Here is a 26,794-nt window from a genome sequence, read left to right as displayed (position 1 = left end):
TCTTTTTCTTGAGAGAGTGCATGGTGCATTATCCCTTTTATATTAAGTTTTGGTTTGTTTGTTTGTTTGCTTGAAACATTATGGTGTTTCCTTCGTATAACTTAAAACTAGAAAATCTGAACACCTGAGCTGGGTCAAAAAACCCTGTAAAAAAAGAACGGCATGACTTCATCGGTGCAGAGGAAGGTCAGATTCAGCTGTTAGCCATGCAGGCCTGCACAGGATTCGCTGAGAATTCTGACAAGTGGAGTTTGGGAACACCGTGGGGAACAAGAGGAAATCTCTGCAGTAAGTCATCGAAACTACAGAGACAGTCATCAGCCTTCTCCTCATGTATACACTGTAAACACAGAGCTTCGGGGGCAAAAGTCCCAGCACCATCTGGTGCACAACCTATTCGGGGGGAAGCTTTGAAAATATCGGCACTGAAGCCAATAAGATGGCAAAATTGTGGAATTAAATAAATCAAGGTTTGAGATTTTTATATATTGGCCTTTTAAGTGTTGCCTCAGAAATTGAAGATCAAATGATCGATGACCTTAAATGACCTTAATGATGAGTTTTGACACCTCAATGAATCATTAAAGATGTGGCTGGACAACAATTAGAATTGGTCCTGTTTTTTTTTTTGTTTTGTTTTTTTTTCAAACGTAGCCCTATAAGCTGTAAAAGCAGAGATCACGTTCACTAGCTTGTGATGCACACCCAGGCATAATACTCTGAAAACAGGTTACAATTATGTTTAGAAAGAGAAAAAAGGGTTACCCCATCGTAAACATCCAAGCGGGAAACAGTTAAAATGAAAAAGACTAAAAAACTGCAAATCAGAACATTATTTATCATTTTGTCAGGCCTTTTTCACAGTTAAAGATCCACAGATCTTTAAGGCCGTGTAGAAAGAAAGAAAGTGTACTTTATTGATCCCCGTGGGGAAATTCCTCTCTGCATTTAACCAATTCACTCAGTGAAGCGGTGGACAGCCATTGGGCGCCCGGGGAGCAGTGTGTGGGGACGGTACCTTGCTCAGGGGTACCTTGCTCAGGGGTACCTCTTCAGGGGAATCGAACCCCTGACCTTCCGATCATGGGGCCACCACTCTAGTGTAACTACAAATAAAAACATTTGCTTTTGCTGTTACAGGAAAACTAAGCCAGGTCAGTTATTACTGATATGAGTCACATAGACACTCCCCCACTTCTTTGTTTTGGTCTGATTTTCTTCACCTATTTGCTTCTATCTTTCTATGACAGTGTCCTACCAAAATGGAAAACTTCACTCTGCTTCAGTGCAGCAAATATTTACAAGTATTGTTCCTGTTAAACATAAAAAATATATAATTCAAGCACAGCCTGAGAAACCACAGGTCAGCGAGCATCACCACATGTGAGGCCCAGCTCTGCAAATTTTTTTTCTTCTTTCTTTTTTTCAGCCATTGCTATAGGTGCCTGATGCCTGGTGGCAAAAAGACTATAGGGCTTAAAGGAAATGCTGCATCCCCCACCCTCTTCACACCATGGACACTTAACACCTGAGAAAATCTAACACTTTACAGACTGTATTTCATACCACCTCACACCTCTCTTATTTTCCTGTGATACTCTTATCTCCGTCAGACAGAGTCCTCTCCCAGCCATTCACTTTGTTTTAAAGAGTAATTTTATTATAACTTTTCCATTTTATGGGTTGTTTTCTCTTTCTTTGCGACATAATTTATTTTCTTTCTCTGTTGTGGTTTGTGTTATTTCTTATTATTTACTGTTAAACTCGACGTGTAGTGCAATGCTTCTTTTTTTTTATATGGGGTGCAACTTATAGTACTATTTTAGGCTTGCAGAACTTTACTCTGACGGATGCACAGAGTTGTAGCTGTAAATAAATCCAGTGTAATATAGGTCTGACAGCGTAAACGTTTTGAAACCCGTTGAGATCTTATGCCAACTACAAACGGAAGTTACGTCAGCGAAGAAAAAAACTTTTTATTATTATTATTTATTTTACTTTAATTATGCAGAAGCTCGACGTCGATGAAATGACGTAATTACAACAAATACGTTTGTTTGTTTTTATTTTTTTGTGTGTTGTGTTTACATTTATGTATTTGCGTGACTGTCGAATCTATTGTGACCTGCCTGCTAAGGTAGGCTAGCTTCACACAGCAGCAACTGCAGGAGCTTCGCTGGGCAGTGGACACATGTCCGTGAACCGAATAACATAACAGTGGCGCCGAGAGAGGAGGCATAATCAACATGTCTCGTCATAGAAATGTTCGAGGTTACAACTACGATGAAGGTAGATGGCAAAAACGGTTCTCATTTAAATGCCGCGGCAAGGCGTCTAAGAGCTAAACCAGTTAGCTGTTTACAGCTAAGCTAAAGTTTACAGTTACTCAGTAGCTGTAGCAGCTAATGCTAGCTCGTTTAACTGGCAAGATCCCACTGTTGTCGTGTCATTTGGCACCTAGCGTATGGTAAATTGTCCCATAACGACAGTAATTACTAATACCCACGCAAACCCAAGATTTTGGATTAATGTTATAGTAAAAAAATTTGATGTGAGGTGTGTGTAACTGCTAAATTTACTAATGTTTACTCAGGTTATTGCTAGCTACTTGCCTAGCTTGCTAACTATCCAGTGTTTTGTTTGTGCCAATAACACCAGATTCCTTACTTGCTCTTCTTTACATTCAAATCTCCCAATGTTGTAAATTTGCGGAATATATCTGTAAATAAAGCGTAGAGTTAAGCGATTAGAGGAAAATCTCCAGGTTTCTAGTGTGCAGTGGCATTCATAAAGTTGCTGACAAAGCAAAGTCACAGCTGGCATAAAGGGACTTTACTGCAATTGTGTATACGACTGTTTGTGTGAGGCACAACAAAATGAGCAAAGGTATCCATCTAAGTGTTGTTTTTTTCTTCTTTTTTTCAGACTTTGAAGATGATGACATGTATGGACAGTCTGTGGAGGATGACTACTGTTGCATTTCACCAGCAACAGGTTGGTTACCATTGATGCATAGTGAAGATGGAGCAGACTAATTTGAATCTGTCTGACACTGCATTTTCAAATAAATAACTTTTTTTCATTACACTCATTGATAACAATAGTTGCTTGCATTTCCAGTTTAAGTTTGAAAATATGCAACATTAAGTAGACATCATATATGATAACGTATAATCTACTATTAAAATTAAATGGTTTTGGCTTATCTAGCAAATCAGTTCATCTACTCACGTCAAGAAAGACATGCACCAAGGGAAGAGCCTTTAGAGGAGGAAGAATTTGAAGATGAGGCTGTCCCTGTGTCCCCTACTGTCAACCAGAATCTCAACCCTCTTGATCAAGGTAGTATTTTTGAGCACACAACTGCGTATCAGAATATAAACATTTCTCAACTTGTTTTTTGTGTTTTTACAATTAAAGGTTCAATGCACCAGTTCATTTTGTCCTTTAAACTTTTGATGTCTTTTTTAAAATTTGTGCTTTTTGTATGGATCACAAATCTATTGTGTGTGTCCAACATTTGCTGTACTCTTTAGCCAAGCTGTATTCCTGTCTGGACCACATGCGGACTGTGCTGGGAGATGCAGTGCCGGACTCAGTCCTGACCCAGGCGGCCATAAAATGTGGATTTGACCCACAGAGGGCACTGGACGCAGTACTGTCTGAAGACACTAAAACTGCTCCAGTTACCAGAAGTACAGCTGAAGAGACTGGTACAGTAGAGCGAGCTAACCAGGACAAAGCGCCGCAACCACAAAGAACCAAACAAGAGGCTGTGGCTGACAAAGGTACACCTTGAGTGGGTCAAAATAAAATTGTTTCACTGATTAAAAACTGTTACCCCTGAGTGATTCAGTGTAGTAACACACCGGGAGGACGTTAATTTGTGGCATTTAAAGGGTTGTATAACAGATTTGGGTTTTCTGTGGAGTTTCATAGCTATGAAAAAATTTTTCTGTATAGGTGGGTGTTCCAAGATAAGTATTTCCCATTTCCTCCTCAAACGCAGTCAACATAGGTCACTGCTGCTAGTACTTCTATATAAATATGTGTCATTATTGGGTGTATGGAAGCCTAACAGCCAGTAGTGTTCTTTGTTGATTTCACACAAATTTGTATAGTGATACAAATGTTTAACAAAGTGCCTTCTTTCTGTCTTTTTTTCTCTTTTTTTTACTATATGATTGATTTGACTTCTGCTCTGTGGTCCCCCTCACCCCTCCTCTTCGACAACTGCACTTGGCTTTTGTAAGGTAAGGAGCCTGCTTGTCTTCTTCTCACACAGACATGACGTCCAAGGCACATGAAGCCAACACACATGGGCACAAACATGCACATCTACATATACCCGAACTAAAAGCACCCAGCTTATGTGACCTCTTATCTCAACCAAATGCCGGCAGCTGTGAAAAGCAGGATTTTAGCCTTAAAAACATTAGCCCAGGTGTTAGCAGTGGTGGTAGTCTGGCACAGCTCATCTCTGAGCACGAGCAAAAGAATAAGGGGTCAGTAGTAGCTGACACAAGGCAGGGCTTGGACGTTTCCTCATTCAACAAAGGACTAAATGCAACAACAACAGCATCCATTATGTCTAGTCAGAGTAGTATTTCACTGGGAGCTTTGGCATCTTTAAAGACGTTATCAGCATCACCGACCTCTCCTCCCTCCATCCTTTCAGTTTCACTCAGTAGTCTATCGCTAAACAACCCCAAGACAGCAGCTGCAGGCTCTTCTATGGCTGCTCCTCCTGGATTTGGGAGTCTCAGCTCTGTTGTGCAGAAAAATCAGCAGTCTGTTGGGGTTGGAGGCAAAGCCATGCTGGGTGGTTCAAAGGGTAGCCCAACATTGGCCGATTTAATCCAGGAGCACTCAAATCGAAGCCCAGCTTTCAGTAACTCTCTCCTTACTCCTCAAAGCAGCATACCATCTGCAATGTTTCAGGGAATGGCCGCACCAGCACAAACACTATCCCTGTGCGAACTTGCTTCCCAGCACCAAAACAGAAAGAGTTCCCCTCAATCACAAAGCACTGAAAGACTAGCGAATGCTCTCTCCTCATCAAAAATAAATAGCATCACTCCCCCATGTCTGGCTGGCACTGTCTCATTGTCCCAGCTTGCCTCGCAGCATTACAGCAACAGTTTCTCAACTTCCCCCAAGCCTTTCAGCTCTGAATCTCCAGAAAATGCACTGAAGCAACCACCTGGTCTCTCTGAGCAGCTCTCTTTGTCACATATGGTGTCTGAACACAAAAGCAAAACCTCAACCACCTCAAATGGGTCACAGTGCTCCCTCACGTCGCTCTTTTCACCAGCAAAACCAGAGAAGACTGGCATGTCAGAAGAGAGTGCTACAGAGGGTGGTGCCAAGTGTGAACTCGACCACAGACCATACCACCAAATCTTCAGACAACCTAAACCAGGTCACACTATTGATCTGACTTCACTGATGGCCCAGTCACATGGAGAAGGTCTCCATCAGCTTGAAAGTGACCTCCCATCACCCATGTCTCCAGCTGCTTTTGCATTGGGGTTGGATGTTTCCGTTTTTGCAAAACCATCAGTGTTTGCGATTACTCTGTCTGTTCAGACTAGCAGAAGACAAAAGAGGATGAAAAATGTACTGAAGGGAAAAATAAAAGGTCAGAGGAGAGGAAGTTATTACAAGGCCTTCCTCTCTCAGTCGCAGGAGAAATCCAAACAGCAGCTTCCCACACTTTTGCCGATTGTACCTTTCCGCTTCGACACCCCTTCGCCTGATGACATCGTCCGTGCTAATCAGCGGAAAGCTTTCACCAGGTAGCCACAAGGAAAGCGCTTAATTCAGTTGCATCTACCTTGGTGCTAACTTGACTTGCTTTGAATGAGAACCCCACTTCTATCTGGGCCCTTTTGCTCTTATCACTGAACTAAACCCAGAGATGCAGCACTCAGGGTTGCACTCATTTAAGGGGAGTAAAGGAACTTTTGGGTCCAACAAAATGACATGCTGACTCTGATCACTGGTTAAAAAAATAATAGAAGATTATTCAAGCATTTATGTATTTTTTTTTTAAGTGAACACATACAGAACAAAGAGAAATGAATTCACTCTGGCAGCTTAACAATAATCTTAGCTAACCCAAGCAAATCTTCAAAGAACAATTTAAGTATTTTAGGAACTTTTAGAAAGATCTTTGTTTCTTATTGCTGTAGTTAGCTTTCTCTCCTTCATTTTAAATGTAGTCTTATTTTTGTATGCTTCGAAGGCCAATGGCTTTTTAATTTTTTTATGATCACAGCAAAGAGAAAGTTCATGTATACTCTAGATGTGACTTTTTTCTGAGCTGCATGAACCCTCAAAAGACAAAAGAGGTTGACTTTGTTTGCAGGTGTGCTGCAGCTATTGGAATATGGATCAGTTAACCATTGTACTGGTTTACTGCTGCCTGTGTTTGAGATCATGGGTTTGACTTTTTGGTTTAGAGGACACCTGGAGATTTTCCCATGAGGGAAGAGGAACACATACGCATATGCGTACAGACACGCAAACGAAAACACAAAGACAAGCAAAATCTTTTAACTGTTAAATATTGAAAAACAGGTTTTTTTGCATGAAAGCACTATATACTTTTACTGAATTAGTCAAAGTAAATGCGTTCATACTGTAGTAAAAAGATTTTAATTTCGTTTTGTATACATGGGTTTAATTTACACTGGGTGTGTCTTCGCACACTGCCAAAGGTTAATTTGTCTGTTTCGAAATAAAGATGATTGACTTTATGTGCTCTGAGTGAACCTCTGTCTAGTCTTCTTCAGTTTTTGCGAATGTGCGTGTGTTAAACACGTTTTTTGGCTTGTTGTAAGGAACTAATCCTACCTAATGAATTTTAAAGTGCTCTATTTTAATGTATAATTGTATAGTAAACTGCCAGTATAGGACAATAAACAGTTGGTCATAGTGGTATCTTTACCAGTTAACAGAGCATTTGCCTGTTTTTAAAGAGACATTTTTATAAAGAAAACATTGTTTATCTCCAGTAAAGCTTCCATTTTTAAACGGTTATGCTAAAGTGTCTTGAGGCATTTCTGGTTTTGACACTCTTGTTTTTTACTCATTCATTGTTGTTTTAAGTGGGAATTCATGTTGGTAGAAGAGGAGTAAACGTCATGCAGGTGCAGAGAGTAAACTGGACCCCCGGGGTGTCTTCCAGAAAGGAGAGCCTGAGGGAGATGATAAATGATAAAGGACAGTTAGTGTTAACAATAGCAAGATAAACATTAGAGGTGAAACAGGTTTTTCAGTGTACAAAGCTTGCAGTCCTTGGAAAATGGTGTTTGGAAATAATTAGATGCCCTGGACGTGTTGTGGTCTGTTTTGTGTGAAAATGTGCAGGTCCAGAGTGTTTTTATAGTGTTTTTGTTTTTTTCAGGGAATCAAGAGATGAACAAGTTGTTATTAGCAAGTGGTTTTGTCCAGCAGCTATTTGTCCTTTTTTCTCAAGGGGAGCCGCTGTGTGGGTTTGTGCAGGAAGCTGCACTCTTGGAGAAAATGTCAAGCCAAGCACATGTCGACTCTGCACAGCAGCCGATAGACTGCTGTGCCTCTTATACACCACCTACGTAGGAAAATCTGATCAAGCCTCTCAACTTTCACAGCTTTCACAAAGGCTGTGACAGATCAAATCCTCTTTGTGTCTTTACAGGCTCTGCATTTCTTGCAAGGCATACATGTTGCACAAACTATGGTTTTGAAGTGGTGCCAACTCTGGAAAATACTATTGTTCTAACAAGTGGTCAAAAATAAGCAGATGCACTTGGACTTACATGCGTCAGTATTATGTCTTTTTTGTGGTGTGTGTTCTGTTAAAGGGCAAAATGGAAAATTTTGCATTCAGAACATTTGACCTCAGTGCTGTGGTTGAATGCAAGACAAATCCTAAATGTCTTTTTTTTTTTTTTTTTTTTTTTAAAAAACAAAAAAAAAAAACATGCAGCTGGCATGCACAGTAGTTCCTCAAATTTGTTAACAGCTACACTTTCCCAGGAGTTAACATGCTAGTCCTACTACTTCCTAATACCAATCGTGCAAATATATATACTGTACTAAGTAAACATGTTACACATTTAAACGACCACATATTACTTATAAATAAAGAAATCTTTGTTAGGAATATTTGACTTACAAATCAAGGAATCTCTCTGTTCAGTATTTACTATGCAATCATTGTCACAAAATGTGATTTTGAATATGAAATTGTTTGGGTGAGTGGTTCTCATACTTTGCCTGAAAGCTGTTTAGCGGTTTCCAGTAGCTGAAAATCTTTGGAGGCACTCACTAGCTCTTTTTCTGTCCCAAATATCAGCTACTAATATGAGCTGAAACAGTAACTATAACTCTATTTTAAAGTTTTGTCAGGGTCCAGGCTTTTCTCCCCCCCCCCCCCCCCCCCGCCAAGCAGTGGAGTTGCTGTCCAGGTAACAGAGTACTCCTCGATGCATAGGCCCATATCACCAAGCCTTAGGCTACATCATTTTCTGATGTGCACATCCCAGAATTGTAACAGTAGACTTGACACAGACCTCAATAACTGTGATAGGTCTGTGTGGTAATAATGTATGTTGCAAACCTAGTAAGTGGATTAGTAAGATTATAGCTCTGTAAAACACGATATAATAGGCTGTAATTATATCTCACTTCCTTATTTTGCTAATTTATAATTCTGCCAGTGTAAACAGTGTAAACATATAGTTTTTTTAAATTATACATGCGTAGACTCTGGTGCGTCTTTAGTCTTTCTATCTTCCTGCATTTCAGTAAATGTATCTTGATCACGATTTGATTTTTTCAAGTCTGGCATTGACAGCTCAGTTTGACTCATGATGGCAGAGCAATGCAGACATACTAACTAGGGCTGTGCCATGTGGTATTGTTTTGTAATACAAGTATAATAGTAATTTATTTTTAAATTTAATGCCAGGCGTTTATGTTTCTTATTGCATCCAACCAGGGGACAAACTCGGGTATTTCTTAGAGCCACATGTGAGCTTTCGATTGAATATTTGAAATGGAGCTGCTTCAACAACCCTCTAACAAAGAAGAGGGTTGTTGAGAAAGAAAGAAAACTGAAAGAAAACTATTCCAGCTAAAGGTGGAAGCAACAAATAAATGTGTTTCACCATTTGAGGCAGAAACAACCTGTCAAGTATAAGAAAGTTCTACAAAGGAAGAGATGCTAGCAGGGATGATCGTCCCAAATGTCAGCAAATGACTCCACCAAAAACTGCCTGAACACTTGCTAATTATGCTCCATACAACAGTAAGAGCAAACGGTGGATGGAAATTACTGATGTGGTTACACAGTGGAAAAGCAGGGCTTTAGGCAACTGGTTTAAAAGCGCAAACTGGGATACAACATCCCATGTAGAAAATATGGTTGAATTTGTTTGTGTAACAGTGCTGTGCAGCTCTTGCAGTGTGAGTTATTGTTAAAGTGTTAAGTGGTTATTTTCTACTTAAATGGTCCAGGGAAAAACCTGATAGGCTAGTTTTCTGCTTACAGTTGACTTATGCTGTGCCACTACAATTCTGTAATATCGTGATATAATTTTGAGACTATAACGTCTGCCCCTAATACTAACATGTCAGTATAAATCCAACAGCATTGCCCGCTATGGCCAGGCTTCAGTGCAATACATGGGATTGGACAGACTGTAGTATGCCTGGGCGACCTGCCTGGACATATCATTTGCCCAGACATATATTGGTAACATTCCCAAGCAACGCACCCAAGAAATCCATGCTAGAGAGCATACACTTCTGTTTAACTGCTCATTAATACAAATATCTAATCAGCCAAACACATGTCATCAACTCAATGCATTTAGGTATGTAAACATGGTTAAGACAATGTACTGAATTTCAAACTGAGCATGAGCAACTTGAAATAATCTCAGACTGGTTTCTTGAACATCAGTTTTATTTTAGCTCTAGTGACCTCCACAGTCAACAGATCTCACTCCAGTAGAGCACCTTTGGGATGTGGTGGATCGGGACATTCTCATCAAGGATGTTGGGATGTGGATTCAACAAATCTGCTGCAACTGTGTCACGCAAGCACCTCAATATGGACCAACATCTCTGACGAATGTTTCCAGCACCATGTTGAATCTATGCCATTGAGAATTAAGTCAGTTCTGAAGAAAAAAGTGGGTCCAAACCAGGGTTAGCAAGGTGTACCTTGTAATAAAGTGTTGTTAAAACCATATTTAAGCAGCTTGTTATAAATGGTAAATTCAGATTTCTAGGCTCTCCCAATCACTATCAACTTTTGCTAAACTAAGACTTCTGTAGTTTTATTCTTAAAGCATTACATGTAGTGTATGACCCTTGGACCTTTTTTTGGTGGTGGGAGGGTTGTTAAGTTGTGGTTTTGGGATAACTTAACAAATGTGCATGAAAAAAGAGTCACAGTTTCTTAAAGTAGTTAAGATTTGAAATGTTTCTCCAACTAATTTTATATGAAACACTGTGTAGCAGAAAAATAAATCATCCAGTGGCAATTACTCTTATAATGTAAAAGTGCAGAAAAAGGTCCTGTATGCATGAGCAACATACAGATGACAGAGATCTTAATGTGTGAATATAATTATGACTCAAAATGTAGGTTTGAACAGGAATAAGGTAAAAGCTCATGTACAGTAACCCTTGAGAATGTGAGTACTTGAGTCCAGCCACAGTACAGTGTGTCATTTCAAAACCTCACTATCGTTACTATCATTACCCTGCTTGATGCATGGTGCTGTTAAAGTTGGCATAGAGACTTGTTTATTTTTCCATGCGGGTCTTTTGGCGTTCTTTCTGCAGAAGGGGCAGATGTGCAGTTATGTCTGTCATTAAAGTTCACTTCTAGATTCCTCAAACAAGAAAGCACTGAACAATAATGTCACTTAAAATAGAAATAAATAACTATGTCAATCTCTTTTTTTTTTAGACAACAGTGTAAACCACAGTGTACATTAAAGTTGTAGGTTGTCGTGCTGTAGGTCAGAGACAGTCTCTTTATAGACCTGTTTTGAACTATAAAAACACATTAGGTGAGAATTTCAAGTAGCTTCTGTGACTAAAGGTTAACTGCTGAGTAGGTGGAAGTCACAGAAGCAGATGTATATATATTTTATGAAATCTTCAATTGTGGTACTGACACTGTGGGTCTGTATGACTCATCGTGAAAGGGGTCAGATCCTACTCACAGCTTTTGCCTCCACCAGCAGTCTCTTTTTCATTCATGTTTCCATCTATTTTTCAAACATGAATGAAGTTTGACTCCCAGATTGTCTCATTGAGAATAGATCCACAAGTTTAGGGTAGAAGATGGACTAAATTTAAACCGAAGATCCCCATGGATTTTTATTCCAGCCTTTATGGTTGAAATCGTGTAATTAACAATAGATTTAAACTGGTTTACATATATTCTTAATTACTAATTTCCCTTTTTTCGTTTTTTGTAACAATACAAATTAGAGATGAAACTGGCGCACATTCAGAAATGTTAGGTGACTCACTTCAAATATTCCCCTATTCCTCCCCACTCCCACCCCTGTCTCTCTTTAGATATTTTGATATAAAGTCGACACACCTTATATGTCTCATAGGCTGTAGCGGCCTCAAGTGGTTGGTGTAGTCTTTGCCCCACCCCTCACCTTTTCTTTTGTCCGCACTGCGTTTCTGTGTTTGGACAGACAAGGAAGGTTTGATTTGCATATCCTGGGTGCACTCCCTTTATTCTGTCATGAATAAGATGACTCACTTACTCATTCAGTCACACTAAGGGTCCCCTATAATAGAGAAATCCTGGATAGAAGGATACCATGTGTTTACTTACCAGTCCAAACAAGGTAAAAGATCCTGCTCTGCGCCTCGGAGCTATATTGCGCCGAATCATTTTTCTCATGTTACCATCCTGTTTGGAAAAGTGTTGCAGTGTTTTGACAAAGCAACATGCACAGTTAATAAGGGGGTTGACATTTGCTTAAGAACTTGAAGGAGTACAGCAGAATGTTTGGTTTTTCTTTTTTCTTTTTGAAAAAACTTTTTTTTTTTTTAAAAGAAGCAAAGAACCTGTCACATACTTTAGAGCATGATGTATTTTTTTAATCACAGTGTGTATTGGTAGATTCATTAGAGTTTCCCAGTTGTCGTATCATTCTTACTTGCTCTAACGAGGCAGTGTTAGCCTTGTTTCCAAAAACAGTTGTGACTCTTATGTGAAACATGAATAAGAATGAAATCAGTTGACCATAATTTGAACTACTGTCAAATTATATTAATCGATTGATTGAATGAAAAATGATCCTGGTCCAGAATCTGTATATACCATTTACAGCTGTGCAGCTAATCCAAATGCACAAACCCACCCCGTCTCTCTACCATCATGGTTGCTGGCCTGTTTTTTTTATATACAGACAGACTGTCAGTGGCTGTCTGTCAAGGACCCTGTCTCGGGGCCTGAAGCTCAGTATTGGTATTTGTAGATTTTACATTGTCCTCAGTACTTGGTATTCTGTATATAGACAGCAATAACATTGGGTAGGTGTACAATTTATAAAGCACCCCTGCACTACAATGCCACGCCCTTTATTGCTTAAAGATCAGAGCTATGAGGTTTACGGCCTTGCATATAGAGATTCCAGTATATTTTTGATTTTATACACCAAAGAAAATGATATATAGTTTTATTTTGCACTGCTATCTCAACTATTTTGCTAACATTCATATTTTAAAAGGCAATAACATTTCCCAATTTGACCCTTAATGTTTTATCTTTGTACTAATTTCAATTAATATGTAGGTTTTTGGGTGATTTGCAATTGACTGGATTTTAGAGAGGGCTCCAACTCCTTTAGATACAGAATTGTAAGTGATTTTCAAGTTTTCAAGTGGCCTGATGTCCTGTTGACACAGGTGGTAGAAACCTCTGTGTCACTGAACAAGGACCAGAAAAGCCCCCAGCTGCACGAAGAACCAAAATTCCCCAGAGAGTACTTTTTCCATCTCATGTTGCTGCTTACTGCAGGACAGGTGAAACTGAAACAGTAGATTTCATATGAAGGTGGTGTTTTTAAAATTGCTGTAATTTAATCGCAGCGGTGGTACTTTTTTGAACCTTTTTCTTTTGTCGATTAGATTTACTTGTCATTTCTTAAGTGTAGTTTTTCAGTTTTTATCTCAGTTGTTGCAAGCTCTGCTTTGGTTGTCCCCTTTTTCCACATTTAAGTAGATATGGATAAGTGTGTGGGAATCAACAGTATGCAAATGCCATTAACTTAAAAAGCCTCACTAGAGTGTGGTGAGCTGACTTGTGTCGCAATGTTTCTGAGTGAAAGGGACTTTTTCTCTAATGCAGAGCAAGTCATTCAGAGAGTGTTTGGTTAGAGAAAGTCCATTAATATTCTGTTGAATCGCACCTCTTTCCTCTCATTTTCCCTCAGGGTATTTTTTATGATGAACAAAAGGTATAAACATGCAAGGATTGACAGAGTTGTAGTGTTTTCATAAAATTCATGCTAAACAAAAGCTAGAAGATGAAGGTATATCCACTGTTTTATCACTCCAACACATTATAGAAATGCTGAAGGAATGCAGTGGGGGGTTGTGTGGGAGTTTATCCTATTTTGATACAACAAGGAAAGGAACATAAAATAAAGACTAATAGAAGTGGCAGTTTATTAGATCTTAGGCCCTTTTCACCTTGTAGCAGTTCAGGCTTTCTGTTGTGCATATATGGACATATTTTTTTAATCAGTCGTGTGTGCGTGTGTGATAATGGATGCATTCACTTTCAGTGCTGCACTTGCTGAGGTGACACCTTTTCAAAAGATTCATTCTGCGAAATGCTGTGTCACACTGATCTATTTACGTGGAGACGGGAGGCAACGGCCACTTCTGAAATTAACCCTTTCTGAACCAGGATGTCACTGCCGCGCACAGACGCACAGTGTGTGCAGTAGGCTTGGCTGTGCAGCCCAGTCTAAATGAATCAGAAACGGGTTGATATGACTGGGACCGGTGGCCATTTGGGACTGGGATGACAAAGCAGTGACCTCAACAAGTCTCACTGCTGCATAATATGAACTAGCAATCAGATAGATATGAGGCTCAAAGTGCAACTTATTGCAATCTGCACTCTTACTGCTCTCAAGAATATGCCAACGTGCAACCATAACTAGTAAAATAGTCATTACCTGAATCTGTTGGACATCACTGATGTGTGCATGGTTGTTTTAGAGTGTTGTAAAACATTATCTTCAAGCAACTTAAAGGAGTCCAGACGCTTTTCTTTGCAATCTCCTTTGACTACGATGACCTGGATGACTGAGAACCTTCACAGACAAAACATTATCTACTTAATAACACAATAAATATTGACATTATTTCTCTGGACTGGTTAGACACATTGTGAATCTGAGGTTTGAAGCTGCTCCACTCACTTACTCTGATAATTGTTGAAAGATTGAATCTTAATGTCTTTTAGTTTAGCTAATATTTCTATATTAACCTTGATCTTAGTGCATGCCCAGAAAAGTCTAGATGTAAGCGACCACAGTGGAAAAAAAACAAACGGAAAACCTTTTTCTCCTTGGAGAAAGTGTGAGTCATGGAGGCCTTTGTTTGCCTTTTTATGTCTCTTATTTTTCTCAGCTAAAAGCAGAGATGCTTCTCACAATAAACTGGACTCTGAAGTTTTACCAAAAGTGGCCCGCATGACCGTCTCTGGAAAGAAGCAGACTATGGGTTTTGATGTTCCAAGGTAACTTAACCCTTCCCCTGTTGTCATGTTCAGATTGTTCTCTTAAAACAGTAAAAAAAAAAGTTATTTGACTGTGATTTAAGCCTTTAGCAAAATTGTGGTTTAATTTAAAGCAAAAGCTAAATACTGATCTGTTTGGTTAGAAGGAGATTAGAGCTTGCGAGACATAATTTTCAGTTGTTGCAAAGAAGCGTATTCACACTTCAATTTCTCTTCTCAGTACAGGGGAGAACGGTGTTGTCGTCACAGCTACAGAAGCTGCCTCCAAACGCCCTGAGACTCCATCTAAAGGGTCCAACGGGGACGAGCCCGTGACCGGTCCCACCCCGAGCCGTTCATCTGGGAAGGCACGGCAGGCCATCAATATCAAAGCTGAGCTGGAGAAGAGACAAGGGGGCAAGCCTCTGTTAAATTTGGTAGTTATAGGTAGGCTGAAAATACTAATATTAATGCTCCACCTTTATGAACTATTTTGTGCACCACTCAGTTAAATAGTACTTTAACATTTAACGCTTTGGGGTATTTTGAATGCATGCAAATCCAAGTTATACGTTAAAAGAAGAGAAAGATCAGCAGTCACAGTGCTTCGAAATTTGGGAGTATACACAAAAGTATGCTGAGTGGGAGTTCCTTTTTTTTGTTTTTTTAAATCGGGCACTTCTTGCAGAGTTGGTTTTTCCCCTCATATTCTAGAACCTGTGTTCAGTGCCTTGATATTTCGATTTACAGTTGGGCAGTTAATCATATTGAAGATCTCTTCTTGCTGCCCTTGTTTGGTTGGCTGTGCCTATGTCACCGTTGAATGTAGTAAATGAGTCGAGCTTCAGACCAGCTCAGTTGCTCAATCATTATTTCTCATTCTCAGTTACAGCAGAAAAAGTGACTTGGTAGTTTCAGAAGTGCAGATGATTCTAGTTTCCCACAGCCTATGAAACCTTTCGTTTTACCACGATACCCTCTCCTCCCCCCCCAGAACCTTCGATCCTTCTTCCCATTTCTTTCTACCCCCCTTGCCACTTGTGCAATTCTTATTTCCTTCTCCAATCTGTGGCTTCCCTTTGCTGTTTTATCATTTTCAGTCCTCCCACCTGTCTTATCATTCTTTGCACATTCTTCCTCTTTTCCTTATCTGTCTATCCCTCCCTCCATTCCTCATCAGAGTCCTTTAACACTCCCCGCCCTTAGAGCCTATTTTCTTTTTGAATGACTTTCTCCCTCAACTCGGCGCTATGATTACAGTGCTAGTCCTCTCTCTACAGGTCACGTGGATGCGGGTAAGAGCACACTGATGGGCCACCTGCTATATCTGCTCGGCAATGTCAACAAACGCACCATGCATAAGTACGAGCAGGAGTCGAAAAAGGCAGGAAAAGCCTCCTTCGCCTATGCTTGGGTTCTGGATGAAACGGGCGAGGAGAGAGACAGGTATATATTGACTATGAAAGTGCGCACAAAGTGAAAGATGCGTGCACAGTTATTACATAATAATCAGCAAATTTATATTTGCAGAGAAAATGTGCATTTATTGTTTTTAAGGACATATTTTTATTACATAACATTGTATTTATTACTCCAAAAAATGTTTGCCTATATATGCATTCCAAGTTGAGGGTAAAATCAGATTTATTAGCTCACAGGTAACTACTGTTATGCTAAAAGATGTGAGATTCAACTTGGAATCTTTTTTTGCTCAAGCTTCTTTAGATTAGAAAAGCCTTGTTGAGTTATCGATGCAGTCGGTCAGTTTTGCTCTGGATGGATGAAAAGGGTTAATTTGTTACAAGAAAGCTGTTTTTCCTACTTGACATGGAATTTTTATTTCGTACAAAAGGCATTTATCATGGAAAAAAAAATAGTGTTAAAAAATCTGTCCCTGCTTGCACTCTGTTGTTATTATCAGAGTGAAACGGAAGCGAAATACAGCAGAAACAGAAAGTGACATGGGTGGGAATCCATATTCAACTTATCACTAAGTTCTGAAGCAGATGCGTAATACTTACGAGCCTCGCCCACCAGACATGCAGTTACACAGGAAATGACCAGGACTTTAAATCTGGATTCCCTTATAAGGCCTTCCAGACACTTTAGCACGCTATTAACATCTAGAATTTTCTCATATTCAAGTGTATCAAATGGTTAAAAAATGAATTGTTGGCTTTCCCCCCCTTTTTGTGCTTCAGAGGTGTTACAATGGATGTGGGCATGACAAAGTTTGAGACAAACTCTAAAGTGGTGACACTGATGGATGCACCAGGACACAAAGACTTCATCCCCAACATGATCACAGGAGCTGCACAGGTATAACATGAAAAGCTCTTCACACAGCCTGATCAGTGCATGTAAATCAAGGCTGTGAGTGAGATGTTGCTAGATGTTGGTGGGCTGCGCATTTACAGTTTACGAATGATCGAAATGGACGTGCCTGATGAAATTTAAGTGCTGCAAAAATACAAAATCAGACCTCATAAGAAGAGGTTACAGATGAATATGAATGAGTGTAAGTAATGAAGTTAGAAAGCTACATCTATGTACAGGTTAGTAATCAGAAACTGAAAATTGGCTTGAATGCATCTATGATTTATGAGATGAATAATAAATATAATGTAATAATAATGAAGGGGATACAGTTTGAAAAATACCTATTTCAGTAACCTATGTGCTCAGTAACCTATTTCTGAAAAATAGATTGCTGTTTATCGAATCTTCTGCTGTACTCTACTCAATCCATTGGTTAGCTGCAAATATGACTCAACCATTTAAACAATTCTAACCGATCCTAAAACATTTTTCTGACTTTGAAAACTTCTCGATTAAAATGGCCGCTTTCCCTCCTTCCGCACCCTGACATCTTGAAATAACTTCGGTGGTTTTGGGTGTTGGTATCGCAAGGTGTTTTTGCAGGCATGGGTGTGCTTGTCTGTGTCTGCTTTGGGGAGCTCGTGTAATTTCTCTTTTACCATATGACTGTCCTCACATTTACCTCTTCATGTAGTGACTAAGGAGTTTCTGCTGTAAGCAAATCAAGGTGACAGTGTGTCATGTACTTAGGAGGATATTTTCAATGTATTTTCTCCAGTAGAACATGAATTTCTAAGTCAAAATGAATAGAAATTTCTGTAATGCCACCTGCTTATACTTGTATATAGTATAAAAGTAGAAAATATTTTGTCATGAAACACTTGGGGCATTCATTATGACCAATGTCAGTAATACGGTTTCCCCCGTCAGTCAGCTGATTTAATTATTTTTATTTAATGTGCTTTAGCTATAAATTTGGCTTTCAGGGCATGCTCTCTTTGCAATTTCTTTCTTGTCTCTTCAACTTTTGACTGTTTTTCTTTTTGCATAAGATACTGTGCCATTTTTACTTAGTTTACTAAAGTTTAGAGGAGAGCATCCAGTTGCTGTGACGCATGTATTCAGTGCAGTATCTTAACGCTGGCCTACACTCAACATGAATTGTCCAAACTGTAATGTAGAACATGGCTTCATTTAATGTTAAAACAAAGAAATGGTGACACAGGAGGAGGCACGGCTAGAAGATGAGCCAGCAGGCAAAAATCTAAATTTTCACACAGTGTAAGTAACTCAGCACTCACCTATCCCAGTGGTGACATTAAAAGGTTTACACAACATGCATTCATGCAGTTCTCTAAAGTGATTTTCTCAGGAAGTGCATATAAACATCAAGGGTTAAGTCTGTGCACTTTTGCTACTGAATCTTTGATACATCCCTTGATATACATGCTCAAAACTGATTACAGGAAAAAAAAATGTGGTGAACAAAAACAAGATTTTGGCTTTAGATTGTGATGCGTGGAGTGGGTGGAAAGCTGATGTAATTGCAGTTTTTCACAGGTTAAATGTGTTTTCCAACACTGAGAAATTTCCTGGGCCTATGTTTTGATGCTGTAAAAACTCAAAAAATGCTGAAAGAAAAAATAACAACAGAAAGTAAAAAACGGAAAATTTCATTCTTTCATTAACTTGGAAAATATTCATAGCGTGACGATAAAATTTTACATGCGATAATCAAATATTCTAAAAATAATTGTACTAAACCCCCCATCAGTGCTCTGTTCTGTATTGGCTCCCTGCTTCTCACTTTCTGTGTGTGTTTTTTGTGTATGTGGAAGGGCAGGGAGGGCTCAGAGAAGAGCCATGACTCCAAATATAAATTACTACAAGCAACAACAAAAAGAGCCCCTAAGACTTGAGGGTAGTTTATGCACAATATATAAGCAGGACCTGTTCTGAAAGCATCAGTGCTGCTCATGTTAAAATCTGATAGCATTGCAAATGCTTTCTAAATGTGGAAACATTAGCAGTGGTTTATAAAGTTACAAACAGAATATGTTTTGGAAAATTTACAGTGTGTGGTTTTTATTTTTAAGTCTGCCTCTGCAGAAACGTGCATGCCAATCTCAACACCCCTTCGCCTTACTCTCTCTCTCCAGGCTGATGTGGCGGTGCTCGTGGTGGATGCCAGCAGAGGAGAGTTTGAGGCGGGCTTCGAGGCTGGTGGTCAGACCAGAGAGCATGCCTTGCTGGTGCGTTCGCTGGGTGTCACTCAGCTGGCTGTAGCTGTCAACAAGATGGACCAGGTCAGACCTTCTGCACGAAAACGAAGCACTGTGGAGGCATTTTTAAGACCAACTGTTTTTTACAGCTGAACAATATGAGTGGCAGTCTGTTTGTTTTAAACAAATAAGCACACAGTCCTGCAGGTATGTTTAAAAATTAACGTTGAAAAGAATCTTCAGCTTGTCCACCGTTGGGTGAATCCAGCAAATCCCGCTAAGGTATCTTTTTTCTTTGTTGCAAAAGGTGTGCCCAGAATCTCCCTTTTCTGTTCAAGAACAACATTGTGGAGAAGTTCAGATTATAGGAAAGGATAAGGGAAAGAGCAGGCCTGTTGTGTATAGATGGACAAATCAAAGAGTCGATTGGTCAGAATAACTGCAGAAGCACGGTCATCATTGCTGTAGTTACCAGGAAACTCGAAGTCAGTGTCATGACTATAATTATTCTGCAGTTTTGAAGATCATTGTGAAAGTTGACACTGCACATTTCAGTGCAACTAAAAAATCTAATCTATCAAGAAAAGGCCTGGTAACAGGCCTCGTAGATTGAAATATGGTGGTGTGATGTTCGGTAAGCATTACATGCAAATATATTTAAAGAAATGTAATATCTGGCATCTGAAGGAATTTTAGAAAAGTGGGTTGATATTTTAGCCTGTCACTGTTGTACTAGTACTGCCCAGCTTCAGCTTCAGGTGGTATATCTACCCTGTGAGACTGCGGGTGTACTTGGTTGACACCATATGCAGGACTGCATAGACAGCACTGCAGTCTAAAAGAAGTTAAATTTTTATATATATACACCTTCTGAATGTTGAAGACCTTAACAGGAGAGAATAAGGCCTTAAGAAACTGTGTGTATGTGTGTGAGATTGTGTTTTTGTTTTTGTTTCCTATAATCACTGGCATGTTGGTGACACATTTCCATATCAAAGCAGTGCTGAAGGGGAAACTCTGTTTCTTTGTGTTTTTCCTTTTTCCTGTATGTTCGTTTACACATCAGGTAAACTGGCAACAGGAGCGCTTCCAAGAAATCATCTCGAAACTTGGCCATTTTCTCAAGCAGGCAGGATTCAAGGTGAGCCGGCACAAAGTCTGAGGACATAGCTCTGCATCTGTATAATATTTTGGCTGTGAGTAAATATTTGCTCTCTCTCTTTGATTCTGTGTTTATCTGCTTTTCCAGGAGTCTGATGTTTTCTACATCCCCACCAGCGGCCTGTCAGGAGAAAACCTTGCCACCAGGAGCTCAGTGTCACAGCTCACCTCTTGGTACTCTGGGCCGAGCCTGCTGGAGCAGATTGGTAATACACTGTGGCACGTCTCGAGCTGCCAAAAGCGCTTATTGCCTTTTGACTCAAGCTACATTTTCACTCTCTACTTTTCTAAATGTGTGATCTGACTTGATGAGTCACGAGTTTTGTTTCCTAAGAAGGTTGACTGCACTACCAATGCCCAGCTATAGTTATAGAGCAGGATTAAATATTTCAAAAGCTTTATATAAATTGGAACATGAGTCAGTAGACTAAACTCTTGATTTAGCTGTCTTTATGTAAATCTAAATATATTGCCGTTTCTCTTAAATCTGTTAAATTCTGGAGTGCCTGTGTGTTTGCAGCACTTATATTTTTGTCAAAAGAAGTTCACCCCTTTGCAGTTCTGCTCTCACTGTTCTTGAAGGTATGCAGAAAGAAGAATTAGTCATATGTAGATCATCAAGTTTGACAGCTTGAAATTCATCTTGCTGTTAACTAATGCAAGGAAAACCCTATAATCACATTAAGAGCTGCAGGTATTTACTGTAAGTTGTTTATTTCCATATGCCTCAGTCACACAGGTCTATAGAGTGGTCCTGTGAGCCACAGGGAACAATCTGTTTTACCCAACCAGTTGGCCAATAGTTGCTAGAAGTTGCTAGGTGCCTTACTAAAACCCCCTTCTAATTGCTTTGAATGCTTTGATTGCTAAGAGATTGCCACGCTTGCCCATAATTTGCATGGAAGACGCAGACATGACCGCAAGTACTCCCACCTACACCGACTGTGGAGACTGTCTTTGAATTAAAAGCTGTGCCTTCCTGCTGCACTAACTTTTACTTTGACTGTGAATCTTTTCTGTTCCTGGTTTTCATCACTTTTTTAACTTATATATCACTTGGTGTTTGGTTTGCGAATGGTTGCAGGCAAGTTGACATCTTCCATGCAAACTATAGGCAAGAGTGGCAATCTGCCAGCAGCTGGAGATAAAAGGTTTATAGTGTAGTGGTGGTTCATTAAACTTACAAGTGAAAGATCTCTGGTTCAGTCCCAGGAAGGTCAGCTGGTGTGAGCTGAAAGTTTCTTTTTTCTTTAAACAATAAAATTGACTAAATATTTGATTACATTTATTATATTTAATTATTGAATGACTCAAACTTCCTTTCTTTGGGTTGGCATGAGTGTTAAAACACCAGATGGAAAACCTAAGACGCTTCGCAGCATCGAGTTAGGTTTAATGATTTTAGCACTGAATGTGGATAATCTAACCAGCTTTACACGATGCAGCTGCAGCAGTGTGTTTTTGTGCAACCTTTTTTCTTGAAATGAAAGCTACAGAATCCATGCATTCTGACTGTAAGCTTGCTGCAATAGACGTGACTTACTTGAAAATGATTCACGCAACACCGCCTGACATGTGAAGTTTAGCTTCCATAGAACTGACATCTATTTCAAAACATTCAACATCCAGTCTCAGTCTGCTTACAGAGAACATGATTCACCGCCAATGGTCACTGGACAGCTCATGTTATTTACCAGCATTTTACCGCTACGTATTGTTTACTTCCTCTTTGTTGTTTTTTTCCCCTCTGAAGATGCTTTCAAGGCCCCTCAGAGGTCTGTAGACAAACCTTTCAGATTGTGCGTCTCCGATGTCTTTAAAGGTAACGTTAAATATGGAAATGGGCCCTTGATGTCTATTTTCTTAATGTCTGTTTTCATTTCTCCAATTTGTGTTTGATTGCTGAGATTTTGCTGACGTTGGATTTTCTCTTCCCAGACCAGGGTTCAGGCTTCTGTGTTACAGGAAAGATCGAGGCTGGTTATATTCAAACTGGAGACAAAATACTGGCAATGCCTCCAAATGAAACCTGCACTGTCAAAGGTATGCACTCATGTGCTTTTTTTCCTCCCCTCCCGGTCTTTGTTAAATGAAATGTCATCAGGGTGGGCTGAAAAATAAAAACCTTATATGGCTCGGTTTTTAGTATCTGTACTAAAAACTATCAAATGAGACCTCAATTATTTTTTTTATCTCAAAGTCTGTTAGTCATGGTTTGACACTAATACAACAAAGCATCACTCAACACCCACTGCACAGGTGGAAAGTTTATTTTTGGCAGCCATATAGTGAATTTCTGTAAACCTGAAGGGAAACAGATTGATAGCATCTAACAAAAACAATAGTTTGATATTAATAAGAAGTAGAAAAACACGCGTACATTATGCAAAATCACAAAGAAAACAAATGTAAGCCTGATGTCTGCTTACATGTGGACCTTTTTTGTGTGCATCTGCTGGTGTGGATGAGTGGTAAACACTGCCACCTTAAGGCAAGTTGGGGAACAACACTGTGCTCTTTGCACTGCAGGAATTACTCTACACGATGAGGCTCTGGACTGGGCTGCAGCAGGAGACCACGTCAGCCTGACACTCACTGGCATGGACATCATTAAGATCAAGTAAAGAATTAATTGCTAAGGATGTGTTAATATAAAACTGAATGAGTATTTTTAAATATTTCTTAACAACGGAAATTTATAATTTATATTTTGCAGTACATATAAGTATTGAGGTCTGGTTTACAGTGTTTTGATTAAATACAGACTTCGTTTATTTTGCTTGTAGGGTGTTTTTTTTAATTTTTTATTGTACTTTATTTTTCAAACATATTTTCTGGCTGCTTCCTTCCAGTATGGGCTGTGTGTTCTGTGATCCCAAAGAACCTATTCGAGTTTGCACTCGATTCAGAGCTCGAGTCCTCATTTTCAATATCGAGATCCCCATCACACAAGGCTTTCCAGTAAGTGCCAACAAAGCTCTGCTTTTACACACCTAAACAATTCTGCCAAGATTTTAGTGATGACAATTGCATAATTATGTTATGTGAAATGACTCTTTGCACAGTTGTATGTGCTTTAACTTTAGAAATGTGTGCACGCTTGGTGTAGGTACTGTTGCACTACCAGACAGTCAGCGAACCGGCCACCATAAGGAAGTTAATTAGTGTTCTACACAAGAGCAGCGGCGAGGTCCTGAAGAAGAAACCAAAGTGAGTTTGGAAAAGGATTTATCATCATTTTCTATCCAATTATGCACGCCAGCATTTTTGTTTCTGTTTATTGTGTTGTTAGGAGCGTTTTTTATTATTTGCTTTGTTTATGGTAGCGCTGAAGCTTTTCTCTGAACTTGGAAACAATGAATAGCCTTCAAAATAAAATGTTCAAGGTACTGCCTTCCAGCGCCTTAATGTCAATGTGTGGGAAGTGTGGTTAGTTAAGTAGGACATTTCTTTTTCCTAAACAAAACTTTACACGAACAGTAGTTTGGATATTTACTGTAGATGCACATACACTGCTTAAAAAAAAAAGAAAAAAATCATCACAACATAACACGAAGCATCATTTTTAGCTGCTTTGGCGTAAATGAAAGTGAGAAGTGTTCAACTGGAGCGGAAACGACAAAACTGCCCCCAGAAAGGAGGTTTTGCAGGTGGTGGCCATAGATCATTGCTCTTGCCTGACCCCTCATGACTGATTTTTTTTTCTTTCTTTTAGTTGTGCCTCATGCTAGCTCGCCCAGGTTGGCACAGTCTCAATAGTGTGGAGGAGATGCTAGGCAACGGGCAGTTTTACAAAGAAGGCTGGACAGGCCGTTGAAAGGCCTTAACCCAGCAGAAAGTCTGGTATGAGGGGGAACAGGAGGAGGAGCGCTGCCAGAGTCCTAAAAAAACTCATGTGCAGTTTTTTATCACAGACTCCATGGAGGGCATCCTGTAGTGGGACCTATGCTCATAGCTCTGTTGCCTCTCCAGTGCACCTGTTGTCATTTTCATTTATGCCAGAGCAGATGGAATTGATGCAAAATGGTTTATGCTTCCTAACATCTGGACGTTGAGTTTTCAGTGCGAGAAACATTTCACCAATCATCCAAGTGACTTCTTTTGTCTCAGCTGACTGCAGGTTTCCCCAACTTTATTAAGTCGACTTGTACCACAAGCCATCACATATAAATCAGTATTTAAGGTTTGATTCTCATCATCCACTGGAGCACAAACTGGGTGTTATCAGGATGCTACTACACAGAGCGAACACAATCCCCAGAGACACTGTGCAAAGCGAAGCAGACGAACATCATATCAAAAAGCCCAGAGTAAATGTGTTTATCCCAGCTGGACATTTGACAAAACTGGGAAAGGCTTTCAAATCTCACCACAAGGAGCAGGCTCCCAGCTGCAAACTGAGGAATATAGTGTACGCTGTTAACTGCCAGGAGGATTGCTCATATATATATATATATATCTCTATCAGGGAAAACATGTACACATCCTGGACAGGGGGGAACGCTGGTTTGAGCAGGGAGTCAAAGAGGCCATTTACGTGAAAAGGGGCCATCTCTGAATCGAGGAGGCGGCCTAAGGGTACATATTTCATCATCTTACAATGCTGTGATCGCAGCCATTCCCCAACTCTCTGTGATTAATACCGGTGGCTATTGGTCAGTGGTCATGACAATTTGCATATTAATGATCATGAAACTGACCTCATGACCCATTGTTAGTCATTATTAGTCAGTAGTTCTACTTTCAGTCATTATGCAAATATGCTGTTTATGATGTTGGGAAACCTGAAGTCAGCCGAGACTGAAGAAGTCAGTCAGATGAGTGACAAAACATTTCTCCACTGAAAATGCCACCACAAGATGGCATCATATTAACCCCCTTTTCGCCATAAAGTCAACTTCTTGTTAGAATATTCAAATTCATGTCATGCTGCTTCTTGCGTGTCTCTTCTGTTGAGGTGTTTGAGTAAGGGCATGAATGCCATCGTGGAGATCCAGACCCAGAGGCCCGTGTCATTAGAGCTGTACAAAGACTATAAGGAGCTGGGCCGCTTCATGCTGCGATATGTTGGCTCCACCATCGCCGCGGGGGTTGTCACTGAGGTAATGAGTTGGATCCTGTGGCAAAATAGTCCCACTTCCCCCGTTTAATAAAGTACTCTTACGCCATTTAATTTTTCTTTCCTGCAGATCAAAGAATGAAGACCATTTCCGCCGACACAGAGCCAGCTAGCCTGACCTTGCTCTGGAGACTGCATGCAGCCAGAGACAAAGTGCAATTCAGAGAGATCAAAGAAACGCCGCTCATGGAGTCAGAGCGTCTTATTCATCCATCCATTTATCCAATCAGTGTAGCAGCTGCTCCACCTGTCTGCCCTGAACATCACTAACTGCACAGATACCAAGTGTGTGGCAAGATGTCACAAAATAAACTCCCAATGCATCCGCCAGCTCTCACATCTCAACTCAGTGTTGCTGAGCGTCCTCCTCAGTCATACAGGCGCACTACCCAGCTCCTGCTCACTCCACCTTTATCTGTCAGTAAAGCCTGTTGCTCTTAAATTGATTCCACTTGATTAAACCAATATTTTCTTTAGACTCTGAAAGACCGATCCTACCCTGCTGAGCATCTCACAGTGATGAGTTTAACTGTGTTCTTTTTGAAGGAGCTGTAATAAATCGGATAACACTGACTTTTATTTAAGGAGTGAAAGAACAAGTCCATGTTTTTCCCCTCTCTGCTTCTATGCATGAGGGGTCAGCACTGGGTTTACACTGCCCCGTTTTCCTTGATGAGGCTTTTCTAATCAAAACTAAAATTAACTATTGTAACTAATGTTACGTTATGTGGGACTCTAAAGGGCAAAATAGTATCTTTTTTTTAAAAACTAGAACTATTTTTTTTATTTTAATTTCAATAACCGAAGGGATGAAGTTTAATGCATTCAAATGTTTACTCTAACCAGGGTGGAGTAGTTTAAGAACAAAAAAGTGAAAATTATCATTTCTACTTGGAGAAGGCATTTCTCATTTATGGTGAAACAATAATAGAGTTATTACTGATTTTCTTCTGCAAATCAGCAGAAAGATGTTGTTTGAAGACCTGGTTTGATTTCCCTCTTTATTTCTTTTTCTTTTTTTAAACAAAGGCTCATCTGAGTGCAGTTTGGGGTTCAAAGAGTTGTATCATTTCTGTGCAAAAAAAGAAAGAAGAAAAAATGAACATGACATCAGCAACTTGTGGTTTGAGTTTTGATTTCTGCATCTGAGAAAATCCCTTCATCTAGTGACTCTTCGTTATTATAATCCCATAAACCAAGAAAAAC

At 39.7% G+C, this 26,794-nt stretch overlaps 1 protein-coding gene across 2 annotated transcripts; it reads left to right on the top strand.

Annotated features, from left to right (window-relative positions):
- Nucleotides 1-2,000: 2,000 nt before the first annotated feature.
- On the top strand, nucleotides 2,001-26,705 carry hbs1l (HBS1-like translational GTPase). Of its 2 annotated transcripts, XM_005914341.3 has the most exons (18): nucleotides 2,026-2,289; nucleotides 2,926-2,994; nucleotides 3,211-3,342; nucleotides 3,537-3,788; nucleotides 14,680-14,788; nucleotides 15,009-15,214; nucleotides 16,048-16,213; nucleotides 16,969-17,086; nucleotides 19,246-19,392; nucleotides 20,375-20,449; nucleotides 20,558-20,675; nucleotides 22,223-22,291; nucleotides 22,408-22,512; nucleotides 22,999-23,089; nucleotides 23,322-23,430; nucleotides 23,579-23,679; nucleotides 25,427-25,571; nucleotides 25,659-26,705. In XM_005914341.3, exons 1-18 carry the CDS (start codon nucleotides 2,247-2,249, stop codon nucleotides 25,668-25,670), a joined length of 2,067 nt encoding a protein of 688 aa, XP_005914403.1. In that variant the 5' UTR covers nucleotides 2,026-2,246; the 3' UTR covers nucleotides 25,671-26,705. The 2 variants fall into 2 exon arrangements, with proteins under 2 accessions (XP_014193426.1, XP_005914403.1); XM_014337940.2 differs by lacking the exons at nucleotides 14,680-14,788; nucleotides 15,009-15,214; nucleotides 16,048-16,213; ... (9 more) ...; nucleotides 25,427-25,571; nucleotides 25,659-26,705 and adding an exon at nucleotides 4,259-12,080 and having other exon boundaries at nucleotides 2,001-2,289.
- The last annotated feature ends 89 nt before the right edge of the window (nucleotides 26,706-26,794 follow it).

This window comes from Haplochromis burtoni, unplaced genomic scaffold (genome assembly GCF_018398535.1).
Source record: "Haplochromis burtoni strain Fernald_Lab_line unplaced genomic scaffold, NCSU_Asbu1 Contig_8, whole genome shotgun sequence".
Classification (NCBI taxonomy): Eukaryota; Metazoa; Chordata; class Actinopteri; order Cichliformes; family Cichlidae; genus Haplochromis; species Haplochromis burtoni.
Note: the sequence above shows the minus strand (reverse complement) of the source record. Positions and strands in the feature narration are given on the sequence as shown.

What these genes read in the sequence shown, in the direction of transcription:
- hbs1l (XM_005914341.3), top strand. Translation starts at nt 2,247, where the DNA reads ATGTCTCGTCATAGAAATGTTCGAGGTTACAACTACGATGAAG. An exon ending in ACGGGCGAGGAGAGAGACAG is followed by an intron (nt 16,214 to 16,968) that starts GTATATATTGAC and finishes TTTGTGCTTCAG; the next exon opens with AGGTGTTACAATGGATGTGG. An exon ending in ATGGACATCATTAAGATCAA is followed by an intron (nt 23,090 to 23,321) that starts GTAAAGAATTAA and finishes GCTTCCTTCCAG; the next exon opens with TATGGGCTGTGTGTTCTGTG.